Raw genomic sequence first — 21,382 nt, 5'->3', positions numbered from 1 at the left:
AGGTTCCATCACCTGTCTAGACTTTTTTCTCTACTGGAATGAAACCAGACCATAAGATTTGAGCCATGCCGACACTGGTATATGCACTTCCGACCACTTCCCACTTACCTGTACATTTGAAGCGGAGCCAACCCGTATTAGTAATCCAGTTAAAACAAAGTGGTTTTGCAAATCTGATTGGGACAGAATCAACACTGCTGTTCACATGTGCACGCTGGACGATTTGTTATCTAAAAGTGCCGTTTCAGCTACTTCAAAATAACTTGGATATTCTTCAAAATGGAAAACGAATCCTACTGAATATTTACTGCTCAAAGATTATCCAGGCCCTGCGTAGTGTGGAAGCCGTAGCCGTGCCTCTCCGGAGGGTTCGTATCTCTTCAGAAGTACCTAGGTGGTCCTTGAAACCCCATCTTGTGGCTGCGTGTTCTGGTTCGGCTTATGGAATGAATGTGAGAGGCCATGCTCCGGTCCTGTATATATAATACTATGATGTTTACAAAGCGCTGGTTCTCTTAAAATTAGACTAAGCACAAGGCCACGGTAGTTGATGTTTTCTCAGAGAGACTAAAGAAAGCAAGTAGCGATCCCTCGATGCCTACACTCCCAAGTGAAAAGCAGTGGACGGAATATTTTTCTACTGAATTTTCACCGCCCGTTCCTCTGCTAGAGAAACTTTTCCGGCTTAATTAAATGAAGCTCTTGTGAAAATTCTTGTAACCTAGGTTTTACTATAACTGTATCAAATATCTGTTACTACGCAAAGAAAATGAATAGAAACTATCTCGTGGAATTGATAAGCTATGCGGCCGGAACTGTTGGGGATTGATGATATAAATCAAACTTGTTTGACGCCGGACCATCAGTTTCATTTCAAAAAGGATCAAAAGCATGTCCATACAATTATTTAAAATGTTTTGGTAGAAATGAGAAACATAAGACTGTGCAAAGGGATTCGACAGGGAGGTGTCTCTTCCCCTCCGCTTTATAAGAATAAAGTAGCCGAGGCTTAAAAAAAAGTTACAATTAGTTTATTTTTAAAGGCCTTGATCTGTCACTGCCTAATTATGCAGATGATATGCTGGAACTTATGCTACTTCAGAAGAGAGCTCTGATGTTCTAAGTTATGAGTATAGAAAAATTGGTCTTGAGTTTTAACCCGAAAAAGTCTGAATTTGTTGTAGTAGGAAAGTCGACTGATCGTTCACCTGCTGAAAATATTCACCCTGGATCACATCTGGCAAAGCTTTCGTCTAGTATTACTTACCTTGGACTGCAAAGGACGTACGGACTTCTTATTCCGTTTAAATCTATTATGAGCGGACAGTTCTAGGAATGATATATAATACGTTTGTTGTGCCCTATTTATTAGCATTAGTGCCCTTCTGGGAGCTGTTCAGTCAAACTCAGAAAATAGCTATCCGTCGATTGTATTTCCGTTATGCAAAGTTTCTATTAAGTATCCCTTTATGGGAAAGGAACCGACGGCTCGTGTCTAGCTTTGGTGTTGCAAACTTTCCGTTGTTATTGAAGAACATCGGTCTCGGTTTTTGAATTGAATTAAATAAAAAAAACAAGTTTTTTCAATTGAAAGTAAGGAGCAACAATAAAACGTAAAACGAACAGAAATTATTACGCATATGAAGGGGTTCACCATCTAGTCAATACCTCGCTCCTTACGCTAAAGTTCAAATTTTGTTCCAATTCTTTAAGAATGACCCCTGAATCACAAAGGCCGTTTAATTAGAATAGATAGCTCTTTTGAAAGTATTAAAAAAAAATTCCGTTTTTAGAGTTTTGGTTACTATTGAGCCGGGTCAATAGTAACTGCTTGATATTCTTTTATCAGACAGTTCGTTACCATGAATTGTTTGATAAAAAAAGATTTTATTTTTAATATTGTTTTTTGTTAATTATATAAGGCAACCTAACAATTTCCTTTAAAAGGAGCCCTTAGAAAGTTTTCTATAGTGTCCAGGGGCGATTCTCCAGCATTTTTATTGGGGGAGGGGGGCAAGAGGGGTCCATATCTGGATAGTCAAAGGGCATGGGATGTATATTATTTTTTTCTCCACATTATTGGGGGGGGGGGAGGAAACTGTCCCCCTTGCCACCCCCAAACGACGCCCCTGATAAGTGTCCCAGTGCCTAGCTGCGGAGGAAAAACGAAAAAAGATGCTTCCCAGGAAGATTTTATTAGGTTGCAGCGACTTTGCTTGTTTTTCAAGCCAAAAGATTTTCCTCATTGTTCAAGCCATGGGACTGTAGTTACCTGAATATTTTTTTTTTTGGCTGAGGCAACTTTAATAGTGTACTTTTTGTTTGGACCTGACACCATTTCTAGGGGGTTTTACACTTTTTTTGGGTTACTATAGGCCGTGTTCCTCTTTTACTAGAGATAATTCTCCGACATCCTTTATAAATAATATGCAACGTTAAAAGATACTCATTTACCGGATGTCGTTTCCATACATCCTTTATCACGGGTCGCTTCTTTTGATGGACAACACATTCTTGAATATCTTCCAAAGTTGGGTGTTGGCCGACTTCCGCCTCAAAAGGTAACATGTAGTCCGTGGCTTCGCACTATGAAATTAAAAAATCAATCAAATACTAATGTTTTCTTCATAAATTAAATCATTTTTCTAAACAAAATTTTTTACATGTGTTCAACATATTTTAAATTATTAGCTTAATAAATGTAACTAAAAAGCAACATATTTGCATTGATTAGTATATATCATGGTCATCTTACTAATATCTATTACCTATAACAGATGGCAGCCATTTGTCAGTTCCAATACGTGTTACGTGAGAATTTATTTAACAGTAGGCTCCCCAAACTCACACTTCTTTACTTTAATCTACTTTAAGCCTCCCCGCCCTCTAAAAAGAAACGATTACTTTTGGGTCTGCACGAACTGTTTCTAAAGGGCATAGGCATCAAGCCTTCTCCCCCTCCACAATTCATTTAATACAAAGTATAGCCTTGGGAAGCCTGGATAAGGCACTTGCACAGGAATTTATTTCCGCCGGGGGAGGGGGAAGCCAAACTTTGAAAACAGCAAATTATATGACAGATATTAAGAATAATAAAAAAATTCCAAATAATCTGCTGATTTTAAGGGAGCACGAACTAGAAGACCCTTTCCTTCCAGCGTAAGTGCCTTGTATGAATTACTAAATCCACAGATATGATATTTCGGTCTAAGGATACATTCATATAATGCATTGCCTGATAATGCATTACTTCAAAAATGACCTGGAGCTCTTTTAGTCCCTCCCGTCAACATTATTTAGTGATGAGAAGATGGAATCAAGGCTTTCCCAAAGGACCAGAATAGAGTAAACTTGCCTGATTCCTTAAGTAATTTCTCTATGTAATTTAGCATTTCATAAGAAAAAGCATTGCTCTTTTTACGCTTTAGTACTTGAAATCTCCTAATCCAAATAATCAAATTTGCCTGCAGCTCTATCACATAATTAGCCGCGAAACTATTAAACGGGTGAATGGGCTGATGAAAGCCTTTAGGTGGGTCTCCTAAGAGAAGTACGCTTTGTTAATACCTATCCACAAATAAAGGCCTATTACTGCTAATTGAAGTTATAGTTCAGACATGACCGTTTTGTCTAGTGTCTATCCACGAAGCGGGTATTTTGTGGAGTACGGTGACAAGATTAGATAAAATGAAGGTAGGTGGCATCAAAATAAAGTGGCTGGTGAAATTCATGACAGTAGATCACCGGTTTCCAACTAATTTTTGGCCATGCCTCACCTAGCCATTTCTAAAATCCTGATAACCCCTCTTGATATCTATTTTTTGTTACTCGAACGTTTTACGCGTATTCTCCTGAAGGAAGTCAAAAAGGCCAATAACTTGGTATCTTTTTTCGAGTCGTCCTCTATGTGTATTTTATGCGAATGAAAATTTTGTCGTATACAACACCTTTCATACAACGCATGACGCCGTTGCAACACTATCATGTATATCTTTTGCTCTTTAAATGTATGTGAATATGACGTCATTTACATGAAAAGAGTGCGTTTTTTTTTTTTTTTTTTTTTTTTTTTTTTTTTTTTTTTTGAGGCTCTTGAGTATTGTCAGTCGAAGGGTGCACGCCCTACCCAAGACCCATCAAAATATTCCCATGTCCCACCAGTGGGGCCTGTGCCTCCACGTTGGGAATCACGGCTCTAGATGAACGTTGAGGGATGGGGTACAGGGGATATTATTCGGTTGTGCCCGTGCCTAAGGCCATCAAACAAGTACGGGGACCCGAGCCTGTTCTCCGGCCAAACAAGAGGCTGCCTTAACTTTTGGTGCATAATCTCGAACGGTCGTAAGCACTGGCTGAAAAACCAGAGGGGAGGCTGAGTTCGGGAACAGGAGCCTGGATTGACGCCCTGAAACATGGCGTTTATTATGCATTAAAACTGCGATAATATGAATATTCCAGGAGGCTTCGGGCCTGATGGCTTCTGTCCCTTTCCTGCATTCCGATTAATAAGCAATTTTTTTTTTCTGATGAACCAGTTATAGAAGGGAATAGGCGATTATTACGGAAATTCTGCCTTTTATATACAAAGTTATGTGCCTACTATGATAGAAGTTGGGAAATTTTTATTTTTGTCATTTTACCAATAGAGAATTCTTCATTTCGGTTTTGATTTACGAAAAGAATAAATACAAAAATTACAATCCTTAAGAGGGGTTACGGTTAGGTTTGTTAATCCTAATAGCTATACCACTGATGAAAACGAACTTTAAGCTCCTAACACGCACTTAGTTTTCGAGAATATTTTAATTAATAATTTTCAGTCTAAAAATTAGAGACAGAAAATGATTAACACTAAGAACTCACCTAAAATTCCCTTCCCTAATCTAAACGAGCTAAGAAATAACCAGCAGAGAGGGACAAGAAAAATAACTCACTTTACCTTATATATAACCTATGTGTTTCCTTATATTTACCATAAAAATAACTTAATTATCATATTGTCTCACGGATCGCAACTTAAAACGAGGTCATTTTATTAGAAACTTAGAATGACCCCGTTATTAACTTAACACAAAACATGTTAACGCGAAACAAATAAATTCGATCTTTCGCGAGTCAGGAGGACGCAAAAAAAACATAAGAAGAATAAATTTAATGGGCCCAGATTAGGCACATTAAAAATTCACTAGCTTTTATTATTATGCTCTGGCATAAAGGAACTTATTAATGCAAAATTGAGGTATTTTTAGATTCAAACCCTTGGAAAATTAATACCTTTAAAGTGCGGTTGAAAGCAATTTATATTAAGGACAAAAAAGGACATTTATCCGATAAACAATTGGGGACAGGGCCCAACACCATCTCTTGGGGAAAATTTTGTTTATAGAACTCTTAAATAGAGAAAATTTAATCGAAATAAAAAAGTAAGCATGCAAGAGAAAAGTAATTTAGGTGGCTTTTGTCTAGTAATGAGTCTCAAAATAAGGATCGCGTTTATCTTCTGGATCTTTCCGGCTCGTGTTTTCCTACTATACCAACTTATTTTGGATTGGAAAGTCTAAAAAAAAACACGATTAAAATATAAAATGATTCAAATTGTTTTAGCGCTTCAGAAGGCAAACCGATCAATTCCACAAGACAAGAGAAAAACTTACAAAGACGATAAAGAAACAGAATACACTGGTTTTGATCATAATGTAATAATCATTTCTTCGGAAAAATTAAACCAATAGACCTGTTAAGTATAACAGATGTATCAAAACAAATAATAAGCATATAGGAAACATTAATGTCTCTTGTGTCTACCTAAGACGCAAAATTACACGAGATGACAAACTGCTCTGAACAGCAAGAGAAAAAGACATGGAACAAGAAACAGCAAAACTCACATTGAACTGAAAAAAAAATTCCACAACGAAATTTTCGGCAAAAAGACAAAGAGAAATTGCAATTGAATGGAGGAGCATATTAGTTTAGCGTGTGTGAGTCTTTGATTGATTTATTATAACAAACAGAAAAAAGTCTAAGGCTTTTTTTCTCTGGAATAGTAAGAGACGAACATAAAGGAATCAGACAGCTAAAGCTAAATAAGTCCAATATATGCAATGGTTTGTTCTTCTAATGATTGCCTTTTAATATAAACTTGATGAAACTTATATATTTAAAATCGGTACAAAATCTGATTCTTTTGATGTATCTTTAGATACTTCACCATTTTTTAGAGTTTCGGTTGGTATTGAGCCGGGTCGCCTCTTACTTTCAGTTCGTTGCCACGAACTGTTTGATAAAGAAACCTCATTACAAACAGGGCGATCCTCAAAGAATCAGGCTGCTAACTAAGCCCATAATTTGTTCTTTAACGTAAAATTCTTTCATCAGATATTTTAATGCATCCTACATGGTCTAGTAGTTCGGATAGCTGCCTCTCTCCCAGTTGGCTCGAGTTCGATTCCCGATATGGGAAATTTTTACTTATGAAATATGATTAAAATAATCATGTATATAATGATTCCTTCCATCACTTCAGCTACTATGGACTACAATTCGTTCCTTAATGTAATTTAACCTGAGGCCTCAGGGCAAAGTTTATCAATAAAGTACTTACGAGCACTAGGCGACGCCAGGTTTGCAGGACAATTCTTTAGTACATCGGCAAACGTAGGAGCTGGGATAAGGTTAGTTGTTACGTTGGTATCAATTCTAGCTGGCCAAGTAGGGCCCGAATGCATCGCATTCTCTAAAAAGCCGTCAAGTTTTCGAGATTTCATTAACTTTCGAGAATGAAGTAGCCGAGACTACCTCCCCGTTTGTAGGGGTTTCAGAAGGCGAGAAGATAAAAAAGTGGGAGTAGGCAGATTATCATTTGCTGCCTGATTTAACTGTTTACATGTGTCAATTACATTATCTTCACCCTTATCATGTTTCACACATCGGCTCTGAATATTCAGCTTCTTATACAAAAACTTTTAGCACCGATAATAGTACCATGATTAAAAAAACCAAAGCTTTTCCGATAATCAGATCAATTTTCGCGCCATCAAGCATGGATCTGGTGACAAAATTGAGCAACGCATTTAAAACAATCTTCCTATTTTGATTGGTCTTTTTTAATTTTTTACTATAGTTTTTTATTATAACAAGAAAACAGAGGAGATACATCTATCTATCCTTTGAATGCTTTTTCCAAAACTTTTTCACCTCATCATGATCTTCCTTAGTAACCACAATTGTTCGGCGCGGTTCACTCTCCCACACTAAAACATCAATCTCTTTTGCATAATTTCGGAGCAGCTCAAAATCAGCTGCCAACCAAAACTGATTGTACAGAACTCCCTCTTGGGAGGTAAGCCTATCTCATTCCAACTCCCAAAGTCAAATCTGATCCACAACAACTGGATTAATCACTGGATCATCTCTCATCTTTTCACAGTAGGCGTGGCTCTTCATAAAGGCAATGATTTGGGCAGCAGTGATTCCGTGTTTGAGTGCCTCGCGAGCACTGTCTCTTGTAATCACAGATAACAATGTGCCAGGTAACCTACACATCGGTTCAGAAAATAGGGATATCAAAGCTATTTGCAGTTCAGAGTCTGTGTAAGCAGTAAGTTAATAATTACTATCCTGTAGCTCTGATTTTCCATTTCGAGTCGATGCGACGACACTCCAGGTATGACACTCAAAGCCAATCTGGTATATCACGTGTTTTTGTATCTACTTCTGGGTGTGAGATAATAAACCAACTTTCACCCCCTCCAATTAAAACAACACGCAAGTGCTTATTGGTTACCACCGGATACGACCGTTTTGGGCCAAATTTTCAGGTCAGATAGAGTTTGTGAAATCTCACCAAATAACTTTGAGGAGGAAACTTGCAGCCACTGCCTGACAACACCTTCGGGTACAGCAACATCTACAAATACTAGCCTCATAATCATCAGCTGAGCAATATCAGGAAGTTGTCTGAAGACAGCAAGACACATTGCAGGATAAGAATACAATCTTTCCAAGGTCAAAGTTTGACAGTTCTTCAAGTAGTCATATAGCGTTTTGCAGGCAAAAATATCGCGTCGTTGTTCCATATCTATTTCAAAAAAGCTTATTTAAGCATAGAATTTAACACCGATATTTGAAATAATATTTGGATTTCCTTTGGATGTGATCGTCTCTTACTAGTTTGCTAGCTACCAGTGCAACCCGGATAAAAAACTATAATTATTGTTCAGACACCATATTTTTGCAGTTTGCAGTTAAATAATAACTTTATTTATAATTTTCAGGAATTATTCTAGTTTCAGTTGACAGATCAGACTTTTGTTAAAACCACTAAAAATTGCTGCGTTTTACATAACTATGTCTACATGCTTTTTATAATGGTAAAAATCCTAATTTGACTTTAATTTTAAAATTTGCAGGTATTACTTTGTTTTGAATTAAAAAATCAAAATTGTTTCTCAGACACGATAAATATTTTTTTAGGGTGTCTTAATTGCTTTACTAGGTTTCGGCAATCTCCGATGAAAGCCATGATACCGATGAAACCTATATAGTCCCTATTTATGATTAATAATTAATATGGGCTTGAGATCGTTTTTTACTATAATCAAGCCAAATGACAGAAAGTTTCCTGTACAGGAGTTTCAGACATGGTGGTTCTAATGGTGTACTTTTTGTTTTGATCTGACTTTTTTTAGGAGTTATGGGTTTTTATATTTCTTAACAATGGACGTGATCGTATCTTACTAGGTTGCTAGCTACCGCTGCAGCCCAGATTCCAATGCCCCGCTAGCTGCGGAATAAAAAGGGGAAAAAAAGACGCCCTTGATGCAGAATATCCTGGCTGGAGAAAATTTTCTTGATTTTCAAGCTAATATATTATTCTATATATTTTTATTATTATTCTAATATATTTTCAAGCTAATTCTATGCTTATTTAAGCATAGAATTTCACACCGATATTTGAAATAATATTTGGGTTTCCTTTGGATGTGATCGTCTCTTACTAGTTTGCTAGCTACCAGTGCAACCCGGATAAAAAACTATAATTATTGTTCAGACACCATATTTTTGCAGTTTGCAGTTAAATAATAACTTTATTTATAATTTTCAGGAATTATTCTAGTTTCAGTTGACAGATCAGACTTTTGTTAAAACCACCAAAAATTGCTGCGTTTTACATAACTATGTCTACATGCTTTTTATAATGGTAAAAATCCTAATTTGACTTTAATTTTAAAATTTGCAGGTATTACTTTGTTTTGAATTAAAAAATCAAAATTGTTTCTCAGACACGATAAATATTTTTTTATGGTGTCTTAATTGCTTTACTAGGTTTCGGCAATCTCCGATGAAAGCCATGATACCGATGAAACCTATATAGTCCCTATTTATGATTAATAATTAATATGGGCTTGAGATCGTTTTTTACTATAATCAAGCCAAATGTCAGAAAGTTTTCTGTACAGGAGTTTCAGACATTGCGGTTCTAATGGTGTACTTTTTGTTTTGATCTGACTTTTTTTTAGGAGTTATGGGTTTTTACATTTCTTAGCATTGGACGTGATCGTTTCTTACTAGGTTGCTAGCTACCGCTGCAGCCCAGATTCCAATGCCCCGCTAGCTGCGGAATAAAAAGGGGAAAAAAAGACGCCCTTGATGCAGAATATCCTGGCTGGAGAAAATTTTCTTGATTTTCAAGCTAATATATTTCCCTTGTTGTTGAAGCCAAGGGACGGTAAGTTTCCTATATAGGGGTTTCAGACAAGGTGGTTATTGTCAGACAAGACAATATAGGAGTTCTGACTCTATTTTTAGGAGTTATGAGTTATCATTTTTCTTAGTATTGGACCTGATCGTCTCTTATTAGGTTGCTAGCTACCGTTACAACCCGGATTTCCTTTAAAATGAGCCATTAAACACCTCTGCGATATTCCAGTGCCCCGCTGTCTGAGGAATGGAAGAAAAAAAAAGATGCTGTATATGTAGAATATCGTGTCTGAAGCCACTTTTCTTTATTTTCAAGCCAGTATATTTCCTTTGTTGTTCAAGACAAGGGACTATAAGTCTCCTATATAGGGGTTTCGGATAAGGCTGTTCTAATAGTATACTTCGTTTTTTGACCTGATTCTAGTCCGGGTTGCAGCGGTACCTAGCAACCTAGTAAGAGACGATCACGTCCTATGTTAAGAAATATGAAAACCCTTAGTTCCTAAAAAAAGAAGTCAGATCAAAACAAAAAATACACGATTAAAACCGCCTTGTCCGAAACCCCTGTATAGGAAACTTTCTGTCCCTTGGCTTGAACAGCAAGGGAAATATATTGGCTTGAAAATCAAGAAAAGTGTCAGCTACAACAACATTCTGCCTAAACGGGATATTTTTTTTTTCTTTCTTGTTTTCCACAGATAGCTTGGCACAGGAACATCGTAGAGAGTTGTTCAATTGCTCATTTTAAAGGAAATTAATTGGGTTAAAAATCTTTTGTAACTAAAATAAATTATTTCTAAGAGAGAATAAGTTTTTCAATTAAAAACTGCATTTTGATGTCTTTTCATACTGCAGTCTTTTCAAAGATATTTGATTTTTTACATAAAGGATCGATACTGTAAATTGGAATGTTGTAAGCATCATCGTGATCATGGTTTTATTTATAGCCGAATTACAAACTAAAGGATATTGACCCCCGGTGGCCTTGAACGACCAACCTTTCGATTAACGGCCGATCGTGCTAGAGACTTGCACTATAACGCCATTAATTAATACATTAAAAGACGATCATTGGAATAACAAAACATTGCACGCATCAGACTTAGTTAGCTACTGAATTGTTTGAGGTTCGTCTCTTACTATTTCAAAGAAGAAAAAGCCGTAGGCTTTTTCCTGTTTGTAATCATATTACATAAAGAATCGATATGTTTAAAGTAAAGAATGAATAGAAAAACCCATAAGGAGAGTGAAAGTTAGTAATAACAGTAAAGAACGAACTCAAGCCCAGAGAAACTGAACCCTGTGGCTCATTTATATTATCTTCATTATCTTAGCTTACATTAAGGAACGAACTTTAGTTCATAGTAACTGAAGTTATATTAAAAGGCAATCATTAGGATATCATACATAAGGCATTATAGTATAGAAACGATCAACCTCTAGCCTATTTAAATTTTAAATTAAACGATTTTAATTCAACATAATAAAAGTTCTCTCCAACGGGGAATCATAACTAAAACAAAATTATTTTTAAAACAGAATAAATTTTTCCACTAAAAACTGCATTTTTGATGTCTTTTCATACTGCTGTCTTTTCAAAGATATTTGATTTTTTACATAAAGGATCGATACTGTAAATTGGAATGTTGTAAGCATCATCGTGATCATGGTTTTATTTATAGCCGAATTACAAACTAAAGGAAATTGACCCCCGGTGGCCTTGAACGACCAACCTTTCGATTAACGGCCGATCGTGCTAGAGACTTGCACTATAACGCCATTAATTAATACATTAAAAGACGATCATTGGAATAACAAAACATTGCGCGCATCAGACTTAGTTAGCTACTGAATTGTTTGAGGTGCATCTCTTACTATTTCAAAGAAGAAAAAGCCGTAGGCTTTTTCCTGTTTGTAATCATATTACATAAAGAATCGATATGTTTAAAGTAAAGAATGAATAGAAAAACCCATAAGGAGAGTGAAAGTTAGTAATAACAGTAAAGAACGAACTCAAGCCCAGAGAAACTGAACCCTGTGGCTCATTTATAATATCCTCATTATTTTAGCTTACATTAAGGAACGAACTTTAGTCCATAGTAACTGAAGTTATATTAAAAGGCAATCATTAGGATATCATACATAAGGCATTATAGTATAGAAACGATCAACCTCTAGCCTATTTAAATTTTAAATTAAACGATTTTAATTCAACATAATAAAAGTTCTCTCCAACGGGGAATCATAACTAAAACAAAATTATTTTTAAAACAGAATAAATTTTTCCACTTTTTGATGTCTTTTCATACTGCTGTCTTTTCAAAGATATCTGATTTTTGAAGCAACAAAACAGTTTATGGTAAAGTTATATTAAAACGTTATATACCTTAGATAGCTTGGCACTGGAACATTGTACAGAATTGTTCAATGGCTCATTTTAAAGGAAATTAAGGAGATTAAAAATCTTTTGTAATTAAAGCAAATTATTTTTAAAATACAATCATTTTTTTTAGGAAAAACTGCATATTTCATGTTAAAGATTGATCAATGACGTTATAATTGTATACCAGCAGTAAGATTTGAACCCACGCCTCCGAGAAAGCTGGTAGCTAACACCAGCGCCTTGGACCAATCGGCCCCGCTGCCTCTCATATACATTAAAAGATGATCATTGAAATAAAAAATTATTGCATCCGGGTTGCAGCGGTAGCTAGCAACCTAGTAAGAGACAATCCCGTCCAATGTTAAAAAATATAAAAACCCTTAGTTCCTAAAAAAAGGAGTCAGATCAAAACAAAAAATACACCATTAAAACCGCCTTGTCCGAAATCCCTGTATAGGAAACTTTCTGTCCCTTGGCTTGAACAGCAAGGGAAATATATTGGCTTGAAAATCAAGAAAAGTGGCAGCTACTACAACATTCTGCCTAAACGGGATATTTTTTTTCCTTTCTTGTTTTCCACAGATAGCTTGGGACTGGAACATCGTAGAGAGTTGTTCAATGGCTCATTTTAAAGGAAATTAATTGGGTTAAAAATCTTTTGTAACTAAAATAAATTATTTCTAAGAGACAATAAATTTTTCAATTAAAAATTTTAGGAGTAAAGACCTATTTCATTTTTTACTATGGGGCGTGATGGTGTCTTACTAGGGTGCTAGCTACCACTGCAACTAGGAAAATACCAACGATTATGACGTCATTCATCAATCTTGACCATGAAAATGCAGTTTTTTCGTCAAAAAAAATTTTATATTAAAAATAATTTTTTTATTACAATAGGTTTTTAACCCCATCAATTTCCTTTAAAATGAGCCATTAAACAGGTCTCTACGATATTCCAGTGCCTGAGTATCCAGTAGCTGAGGAAAAGAATAAGGAAAAAAAAGATACCTTATATGCAGAAAATCCTGGTTGCACCCACTTTTCTTGACTTTCAAGCCAGTATATATCCCTTGTGGCTCAAGCCAACAGATTATAAGTTTTCTAAATAGGGGTTTCGGACAAGGCGGCTCTAACAGTGTATTTCGTTTTTTGATCTGATTCTAGTTTTAGGAGTTGTGATTTATTTCATTTTTTAGTATGGGCGTGATCGTCTCTTACTGGATTGCTAGCTATCGCTTCAACCCGGATAATATGTATCAAAATAAGGGATCGAAGAAGGGTTCAGGTTTCTTTTGGGCTTTCAGGCTTGTGGGTTTTCCTACTTATAACAGTTTATTCTATGCCGCAATTATTATTAAGTAAACCGAACTTTAAGACATTTTGCTCATTTCTTCAAAAAATAAGTTGGATAAGAGAAAATTTTTATGTCAGTGCTTACCTCGGGGGTGGAGCATCGAGTCAATATCTCCCAAAGAACAAGAGAAACAGCATACATATCAATTCTTAAAAAAGAATCTCGGTTAAAGTTAATTGCACCTTCTAAAACTTCGGGTGCCATATAGCGCCTGGTACCAACCTAAAACAAACAACTTTAAACGTGCAACTCAGCATGGTGAAAATGAACTAGCTTAGTATAATTAGAAGAAAAGCAGTTGCAAACGTATAAAAATATTTTGAATGCATAAGCAAATGAAAAAAAAGAATGACAACGGGAAAAAATGAGATAGATCACAGCCAGTAAAAAAAAAGAAAGAAGAATATACATATTTCGGCCAACACCTGTGATGTCGTTCATATCTGGGTTGCAGCGGTAGCTAGCAACCTAGAAAACTTACCCCTATATAGGAAACTTACCGTCTCTTGGCTTGAACAAAAAGAAAAATATATTGGCTTAAAAATAAAAGTGGCTGAAACCACGATATTCTGCGTATACGGCATCTTTTTTCTCTCTCTCTTTCTCCTCAAATAGCTTGGCATTGTGAGTAATGATTGTGTGTTTCAGTTCTCGAAAACGACTCCATATTTTCTCGGGTAAATTGATATCTTGGGATGTTCTCGCATAAGAAAACGATCTAGATAGGTCAGAAGTCTGGGAAAATTCGTCAAGAGCGTTAATTTTGTTTTTTGAAAATGATGTCATGTAGTAAAAATTACAATGACGTTATGCATTTAATGCACTTCATGACATCATAATATGACACCATGTATTGCAAATGACGTCATGTAGTAAAAATACTTCATGACATCATATGATGTCATTCACATCTGGGTTGCAGCGGTAGCTAGCAACCTAGGAAACTTACCCTTATATAGAAAACTTACCGTCTCTTGGCTTGAACAAAAAGAAAAATATACTGGCTTGAAAATAAAAAAATGTGGCTGAAACCACGATGTTCTGCACATACGACATTTATTTTCTCTCTCTCTCTTTCTCCTAAGATAGCTTGGCACTGGAACATCGTAGAGAGCTGTCTGATGGCTCATTATAAATGAAGTTGATGTGGTTAAAAAATCTTTTGTGATTAAAAGATTATAAATTGGCATCCTGGTATATTCTGGTATAAAAAAAACAATTTAGATAGGTCAGAAGTTAGAGAATTCATTAAGAGCCTTAATTTTGGAAAAAAAAAACTATTTATGTGAGACAAATCATTTTTATATACATCTGCATTTAATGACGTTGTCACACTTGTCGCATTTAAGAGGAAAAATTGAAGATTTCAGGTATGGAGAAGTACATTAAATTGCATAGAAGAGCAAAAAACTGGTAATTGCAAAAATATTTGAATATATTTTAAATGGAATTACAACAATTTAAAAAGAACTGGTATAGGGATGGTGATTGGGTTTTGGATTTTGACTTAGATAAGGTCATCAATGCCTACCATACGTTTGAAAATCAAAATATGGACTAGATAAATTGTTGGGAAAAAAGAAGAGTTTGTCCCACCACCTGAACAATTAAAAGAAACAAAGGTTCGGCGATATAAAGATGTTAACATCAGCAAAAATAAAGCACAAAAAAACATAAACAATGGTTGCAAGAAATAAAAAAGTGTATAAATAAATATATAGTATGTATATACGAATGAAGTGAGAATTGGATTGTATTAGGTTTAATTTCGCAAGTTCTCAATTATTCAACTGCCGGTATTTTTCTGAGGGGGGAGAAGGGGGTATCAACTCTTATGGTAGGTTCATACACTGGAAAAATAGACTCATGGCTTTCAAGAACTGTCATTTGCACTGGAAAAAACATTGCTGTTGACCTTTCTTTTTTTTGTTTTTTTCTTCAAGCATAAAAAAGTCAAACGAGCCGTTTCTCATCCTATTTTTAGATAAATGCAAGCCATCTCATCTCATTCTCGTATAATCTACTATTACAGATACCGGTCAGCTTCAAATATCCTATCACATTTCATTGACTGTTTTTACAGGCCATGATGACTGTTTTACCAGTGTGTCTGAGCTTACCATTATTGCTAGGGATCTCCTCAATGAATAGACGAAATTCGGAGTGAATCAACCGATTAAAAATAAAACAGCGAAATTAAACATGAAAGTTAACATATTTGAGTTGTAAACAGCTCAAATACTGATGGTTATTTACACAAAGGCAAACTCGGGGGAAGAATTTTTTGAATTTGGATGCAAAACTAATTTCTGAGTTTGCGAAGGCGAGGGGGATTTGGGTGCATAACTAATTTCTGAGTTTTCGGAGGTTAGAGGATTTAGGTGCATAGGCAGTTTCTAAGTTTCTGGAGGGGAGATGAATTTGGGTGCATGATCAATTTCTGAGTTTTTGGAGTGGAGGGGGATTTTAGTGCATAACCAATTTCTAAGTTTCTGGAAGGGAGATGAATTTGGGTGCATGGTCAATTTCTGAGTTTTTAAAGAGGAGGGGAATTTTGGCGCATAACCAATCGCTAAGTTTCTGGAGGGGAGGTGAATTTGGGTGCAAGGTCAATTCCTGAGTTTTTGACAGGAGAGGGATTTTGGTGCATAACCAATTTCTTAAAGCGACTTTGACAATTCCTTCGGAACTTTTCTTACTAATTGACACTCACTTATTATAAGCATTATATCCGTGATATCAGAGTCAACGCATAAGCGTCGACTTAGTAAAGAGCGATGTGCTCCTGAAACAAAGAGCCGAAACAAGGTTGTATACGAGTCAAAATTAAAACAAACAAAAATTATTAGGAATCACTAAATGAATCACCTAAAACAAATCTGCATTAAAATAAACAATCCACACGAACTAATAAAGAACAGAAATTACAACATATAAAAGTGCAGCTACAATCAACCTACTCAAGGCCGTACCCAGAGGGCGGGGGGGGGGGGGGTTGAACCCCTTCCAAAATGTTTTTTGACTCGTAAAAACATAACAAAACAAATTTTATATGCGTTTTTTGAGTTTTTTTTTGTGTCAATCCTTCCCCAAAATTTGAGCTATTGAACCAAATTGTTTTTTTTTCTTTTTTTTCAATTTAGTGGTTACACAATCAAAGCTGTGTATGGTATCAGCAGCTAGTTTAAAATCCTTTGGAAGAATCAGACAGAGCAGGGGTGAATCCTCTCCACCCTCCAGTGTGGTGGCAGTCGTGGCCATAAAAATAAAACAACATTTGAAAATTTTTCAGAGACTGTTTGGCAAAAGCTCTAAACAATGTCAGATGCAGGAGGAGTGTTCGCCAGTGTCTCAGCTTCACAGGACTTAGTTCTGTAAAGGGTTTTTGATGCAAGCCTTTTTAATCAAAATTTAGAGTTTTTTTTTGTATCTGACAAACCGTAATCGGTTTGACAGAAAGATTAGCCAAATAATTCTTATAAAAAAAACATATCAACGTGAAATGGATGTGAGATGGATGGAATAATTTTAGGAAAGTAGTTTGTGAAGTCGCTGATGGTGTCCTAGGAAGTGAAGTTAGAGACGCAGCTAGGAATATTTTTGAAAATCCTTTATGTTGAATAGAGAGGGGAAGGGGCTTGTACAGGAATTGTTTGAATGATAGATCACCTAAAAATAAGAGGAATGTAAAGAAAGTATTAAAATATGAATTAAGGAGGTATCAAGTGGAGGCCATGGATAAAGTTGCTCAAGATCTAGAAGATGCAGCCAGAGGGCATAGTAGTAAAATATTGTACTGGTTTTAGTAACCACAATACCATGGGAAATATCTAATTAATCCGAAAGCACGGTGTCTGTTTTGCCATTATTTATTAACTTATTGCAAAATACTATTTTAATATTTAGTTTTTGTTCCAATTTTTAAGGTTTGAGCTAGTCTCACTAATAGCCCGTACCGATTTGAAAAAGTCTCAAAACTGCCCTTCTGCCTCAATGGATGAAGGAAAACAACTTTTGGTTGGTGCTGCAACAGGGACTCGTGAGGAAGACAAGCATCGTCTGGAACTTCTTGTCATACCGGTTCAAGCCCTGCCTCGGAGCCTCGGACTTCCGATTTCGAGGTCACGAATTTAGGTTAGACTTTGTTTTCCATCGATAAATTTATCAGCTCCTTTTGAATTTTTATCAAGTAATCTTGCCAAAAATTGCCAAATTTATTGCCAATAAAATTGGCAATAAAATTGGCAAGTAATCTTGCCAATAATTTGTAAAATAATCACCGATTTGTAGTATTAAACTCAATAGATATCGCGACTTTGACGCTTTTTTTTTTCTCTTGACAGATTTGTGTAAAATCTGTAAGGTTTTGGCCAGATAGGAAAAGGGCATCTAAAAGAGAGAAAAACCGTCTAGCGTTTAAAACGCGTTATTAACACTGGTTAAAAACAAAAACCAGCGTTTAATCGTTTCTAAAACAAAAACTGGCGTTTTAAAAACTGAAAAGCCACAAAAGTGCGTTTGTGATCACCAGTACTATTACTGAAGACTGTAGACAGAGCGCAGCTACTGCTTATTAGACGAATAATAAAAAATGCATTCAAGAATCAGGAACAAATACACATATTACTAGTTACGCGATGGGTTCCAGCGGCACTCTCACCCCCATCTCAATGGCATATTTTATTGGGTTTGGAGAGTAAAAAACAAAGGCGACAAGACTGGTATTTTATTGTGATATTTTTTAATACAAATACAATACAAATACAAATGCTCTTAAAGCGTTAATAATTTCTGTCTGATAAAAAAAAAACTTACCCGTTTTAAAAATATTTTTGCTTTAATTGCTCTTAGAGTATTAGTTGTTTTTCTAATGAACACGGCTTGTATTTCAAACAGTATATTTTGCTGTTATAGCATCACCAAGACCAAGTAAAAAATCTTGAAAGAGCCCCCCCCCCCCCTCCACCCTGTATTCTGGTAAGCTTTTGATCAATATTTGGGCTAAACTTTCATGATTTATTTCAAACTATAGTTTCATCGGACCATGAGCGTTAAATCAAACAATAATGAAAATATATTTATAAGCATAATAATACAAATTATAAATAAAACTACACAAAAATATAGATTATAATAAATTATAAAAATAATTCTTATGATTATAATAATAATTCATTTCACACCTTAAAACATTTTTAAGCCATTGAATAACAGAAAGAAGAACGAAGAGATAGAGCAGAAGAAAAGAGTAAAACAGCGAAATAATAGAGATTCCATACCTGTCCATGAGTATCGCCAATAGACTGACCAGGAGTGAAAATAAATGCCAATCCGAAGTCAGCAATACATGCCGTTAAATCTGATTTCAAAAGTACATTCTTTGACTTAAAATCCCTATAAAAAAAAAAATTATTCAAAACACATCTACTATAAAAACATAAGAATACGAAATATACATATAAGATAAGAAATACAAAATTATTAAACGAAAAAAGATACTAGTGTACAAGCTTTATGTAATCTATTTAATTATTTCAACGTTTGGGCTTCACCCCAGCTAATCCCATGAGATAAATTGTTTTTCATGTTTCCTTGTTTTGCTTTGAGAAGAAGGAAGATTTAAAAAAGAACTCTTCCTTTATTAAAACGATTTACCCTTGAATTGCCCCTATTCTATATAACAGTTGACGCTTCCTTCAAATGGAATGGAGGAAACACGAAGATGGTGGAAAAAATGGCGGACTAACAGTAATTCTTACTTATTCCAACTAATTTTTACTCTTGCTAAATTAAGTTGCCCTTATTAGAAATATTGCTTTTCAGTAATACTGGCAAGGGTTTTCAACAAAATAATAGCAAATATTTGTTTTTCTTTCCTCAATGTTGTTTTTCTAAAACCTACTGCATCATTGGCGCTTCACGGAAAACGAATTATATTACAAATACTATCTTTTGTACTTATTGCAACATTGAAAAAAAACAACATAAAAATTACAGTAAAATTAAATTTTGAGCTGATGAGCTTTCAGCAATTAATATCATTATAAGTCAAATATTCAGTCTAATTTTATTAGTTCTTTCCAAGACTATTCAAGACAAATATAGCTTGACTACAAAGAAGAGTTTGGATACTGTCTACAACCTACTACGTCATTGGTGCTTCACCGAAAACGAATTATATTACAAATATTTCTTTTCCAGATTTTGCAGCATTGAAAATAAAATTACAGTGAAATAAAATCTTGAACTGATGATCTTTCAACAATTAATAGCATTATATATCAAAGATTCAGTTTGATTTTATTTGTACTTTTCAAGAGTTTTCAGTGCCAATGACGCAGTAGGTTTTAGACTTTTACAGTGAGAGAAGGAGGCAAAACCCAAGCTCTTGTTTGTAGTTATTTTTATTCGATTCAAACTTGATTTGCATATTCAATTTAAGTTTCACTTGTTTTAAGATTTGTTTACTCATTTACATTACTACCTATTGTATGTTTGTTCACTATGATTGTTTATTTAATTTCTGTTTGTTTTGGGTTTCATTTATGCTTCAATAGCAATTTTTTTTCGTTTTAAGCTTGATTCGCATATAGAACTTAAGCTTTACTCGTTTTAAGATTTATTGATTCATTTATATTAGTACCTGTTGCATGTTTTATTGCTATGATTGTTTATATAATTTCTGTTCGTTTTGTGTTTCATTTATTCTTTAATCTCTTTATTTGTAATTCATTTATTTGTAATTTCTGGTCGTTTTGAGTTTGAGTTATTGTAGGTTTTTATTTCTTCTGTTCTGATGTTTAATATGGCCTTTTTTTTTCTTTAAAAAACTTATATATATGATTATTTTGTTCCTTGCGTAATTATATTATATTTATATTATATTTATATTATAATTATAATCACTTGTAAGTTGTCTAGGAGTATCGGTTCTTTTCCAATTATAAGGCTTAGCATCAAATTTCTAGCGGGACTTCGGACTCCGGAACTGAATTGTGACCTTGGTATTTTGAGTTAAGTCACATTATTCATGACTTAGAATACAACAAGGATATTTTCATATAGCCTCAGGAGTTTCATTCCGTCCTTCATCAAAAATAATTAATTTAATCTATAAAGTGAATTTTAAATCGTTTTTTTTAATTAATTTTTCAGTGTTTCTCTTACAGATACCCAACCCAAGACTTTAATTTGGAAGAGGGTTGGAAACCATCTCGAGGAGGTAGAACGCAGTTCTTTAGCCATTCAGTAGCCAAATTATCCATTTTATTCACATTTAGGTACGGGAGAGGGGTGGCTGAAACTTGGTTATAACCACCTTCAACCGAGAACATAGACAATATCCATTTTAAACAAATAAATTGACATTTTTGACTGTTCTTGTAAAAAAAAAGAAGAAATCAACCTACACTGTACAAATAAGCAAAGTAACCAGTTTTTCTGTAGTACCTAAGATACATTTTGTGGCACAAAATGCCTCTGGGAGGGGGTAGCTTGAGATCCTTAGCCTCCCAAGCGTTCATTGGGATTTGCCAAACTCAACAATTTAACCAACGACACAGTACAAGGGGGGGGGATCATGCCAAACACTAAGGGGGGAGGGTTTTTAAGACATAGTACCGATCATTTCATTTTTACTCCTGAGCCGGGTACACACTAGATCCTTACGGCCCTCCTTCATCTAACGTGAGTCATATTTTAAAAGAAGTAAGCTATTTTTCCACAGAGGGAACCAGAAAGACGATTAGCAAGGCCTATGCTACCTTTGAATTATCCTAATTTATCAGCAGTAACAAATTATATTATGTTTTGTTGAAGCCAATGATCCACGAAATTACAGGGTTCTAAACATCTGCTAAATCCTTACGGCCTTCCTTCATGTAACGTAATTTATAATAAGAGAGAACGAATAGGAATGTTTGCAACCTTTACCTCCGTGTCTA

At 35.0% G+C, this 21,382-nt stretch overlaps 1 protein-coding gene and 1 pseudogene across 1 annotated transcript in view; both read right to left on the bottom strand.

The window, feature by feature from the left end:
• put (activin A receptor type 2 punt) overlaps positions 1-21,382 on the bottom strand; it is a 73,523-nt gene that overhangs the window by 9,229 nt on the left and 42,912 nt on the right. The window contains exons 8-10 of the mRNA XM_089094245.1: positions 18,719-18,833; positions 13,524-13,661; positions 2,455-2,586 (exon numbers count right to left, since the gene is read on the bottom strand). Coding sequence (XP_088950371.1) covers positions 2,455-2,586; positions 13,524-13,661; positions 18,719-18,833 — 385 coding nt within the window. The remainder of the gene's footprint in view (positions 1-2,454; positions 2,587-13,523; positions 13,662-18,718; positions 18,834-21,382) is intronic.
• Positions 7,159-8,078, bottom strand: LOC148948257 (general transcription factor IIH subunit 4 pseudogene; annotated as a pseudogene).

This window comes from Artemia sp. Qi Xiang Cuo, chromosome 9 (genome assembly GCF_049724085.1).
Source record: "Artemia sp. Qi Xiang Cuo chromosome 9, ASM4972408v1, whole genome shotgun sequence".
Lineage (NCBI taxonomy): Eukaryota > Metazoa > Arthropoda > Branchiopoda > Anostraca > Artemiidae > Artemia > Artemia sp. Qi Xiang Cuo.
This window is presented reverse-complemented; position numbering and strand designations above follow the sequence as displayed.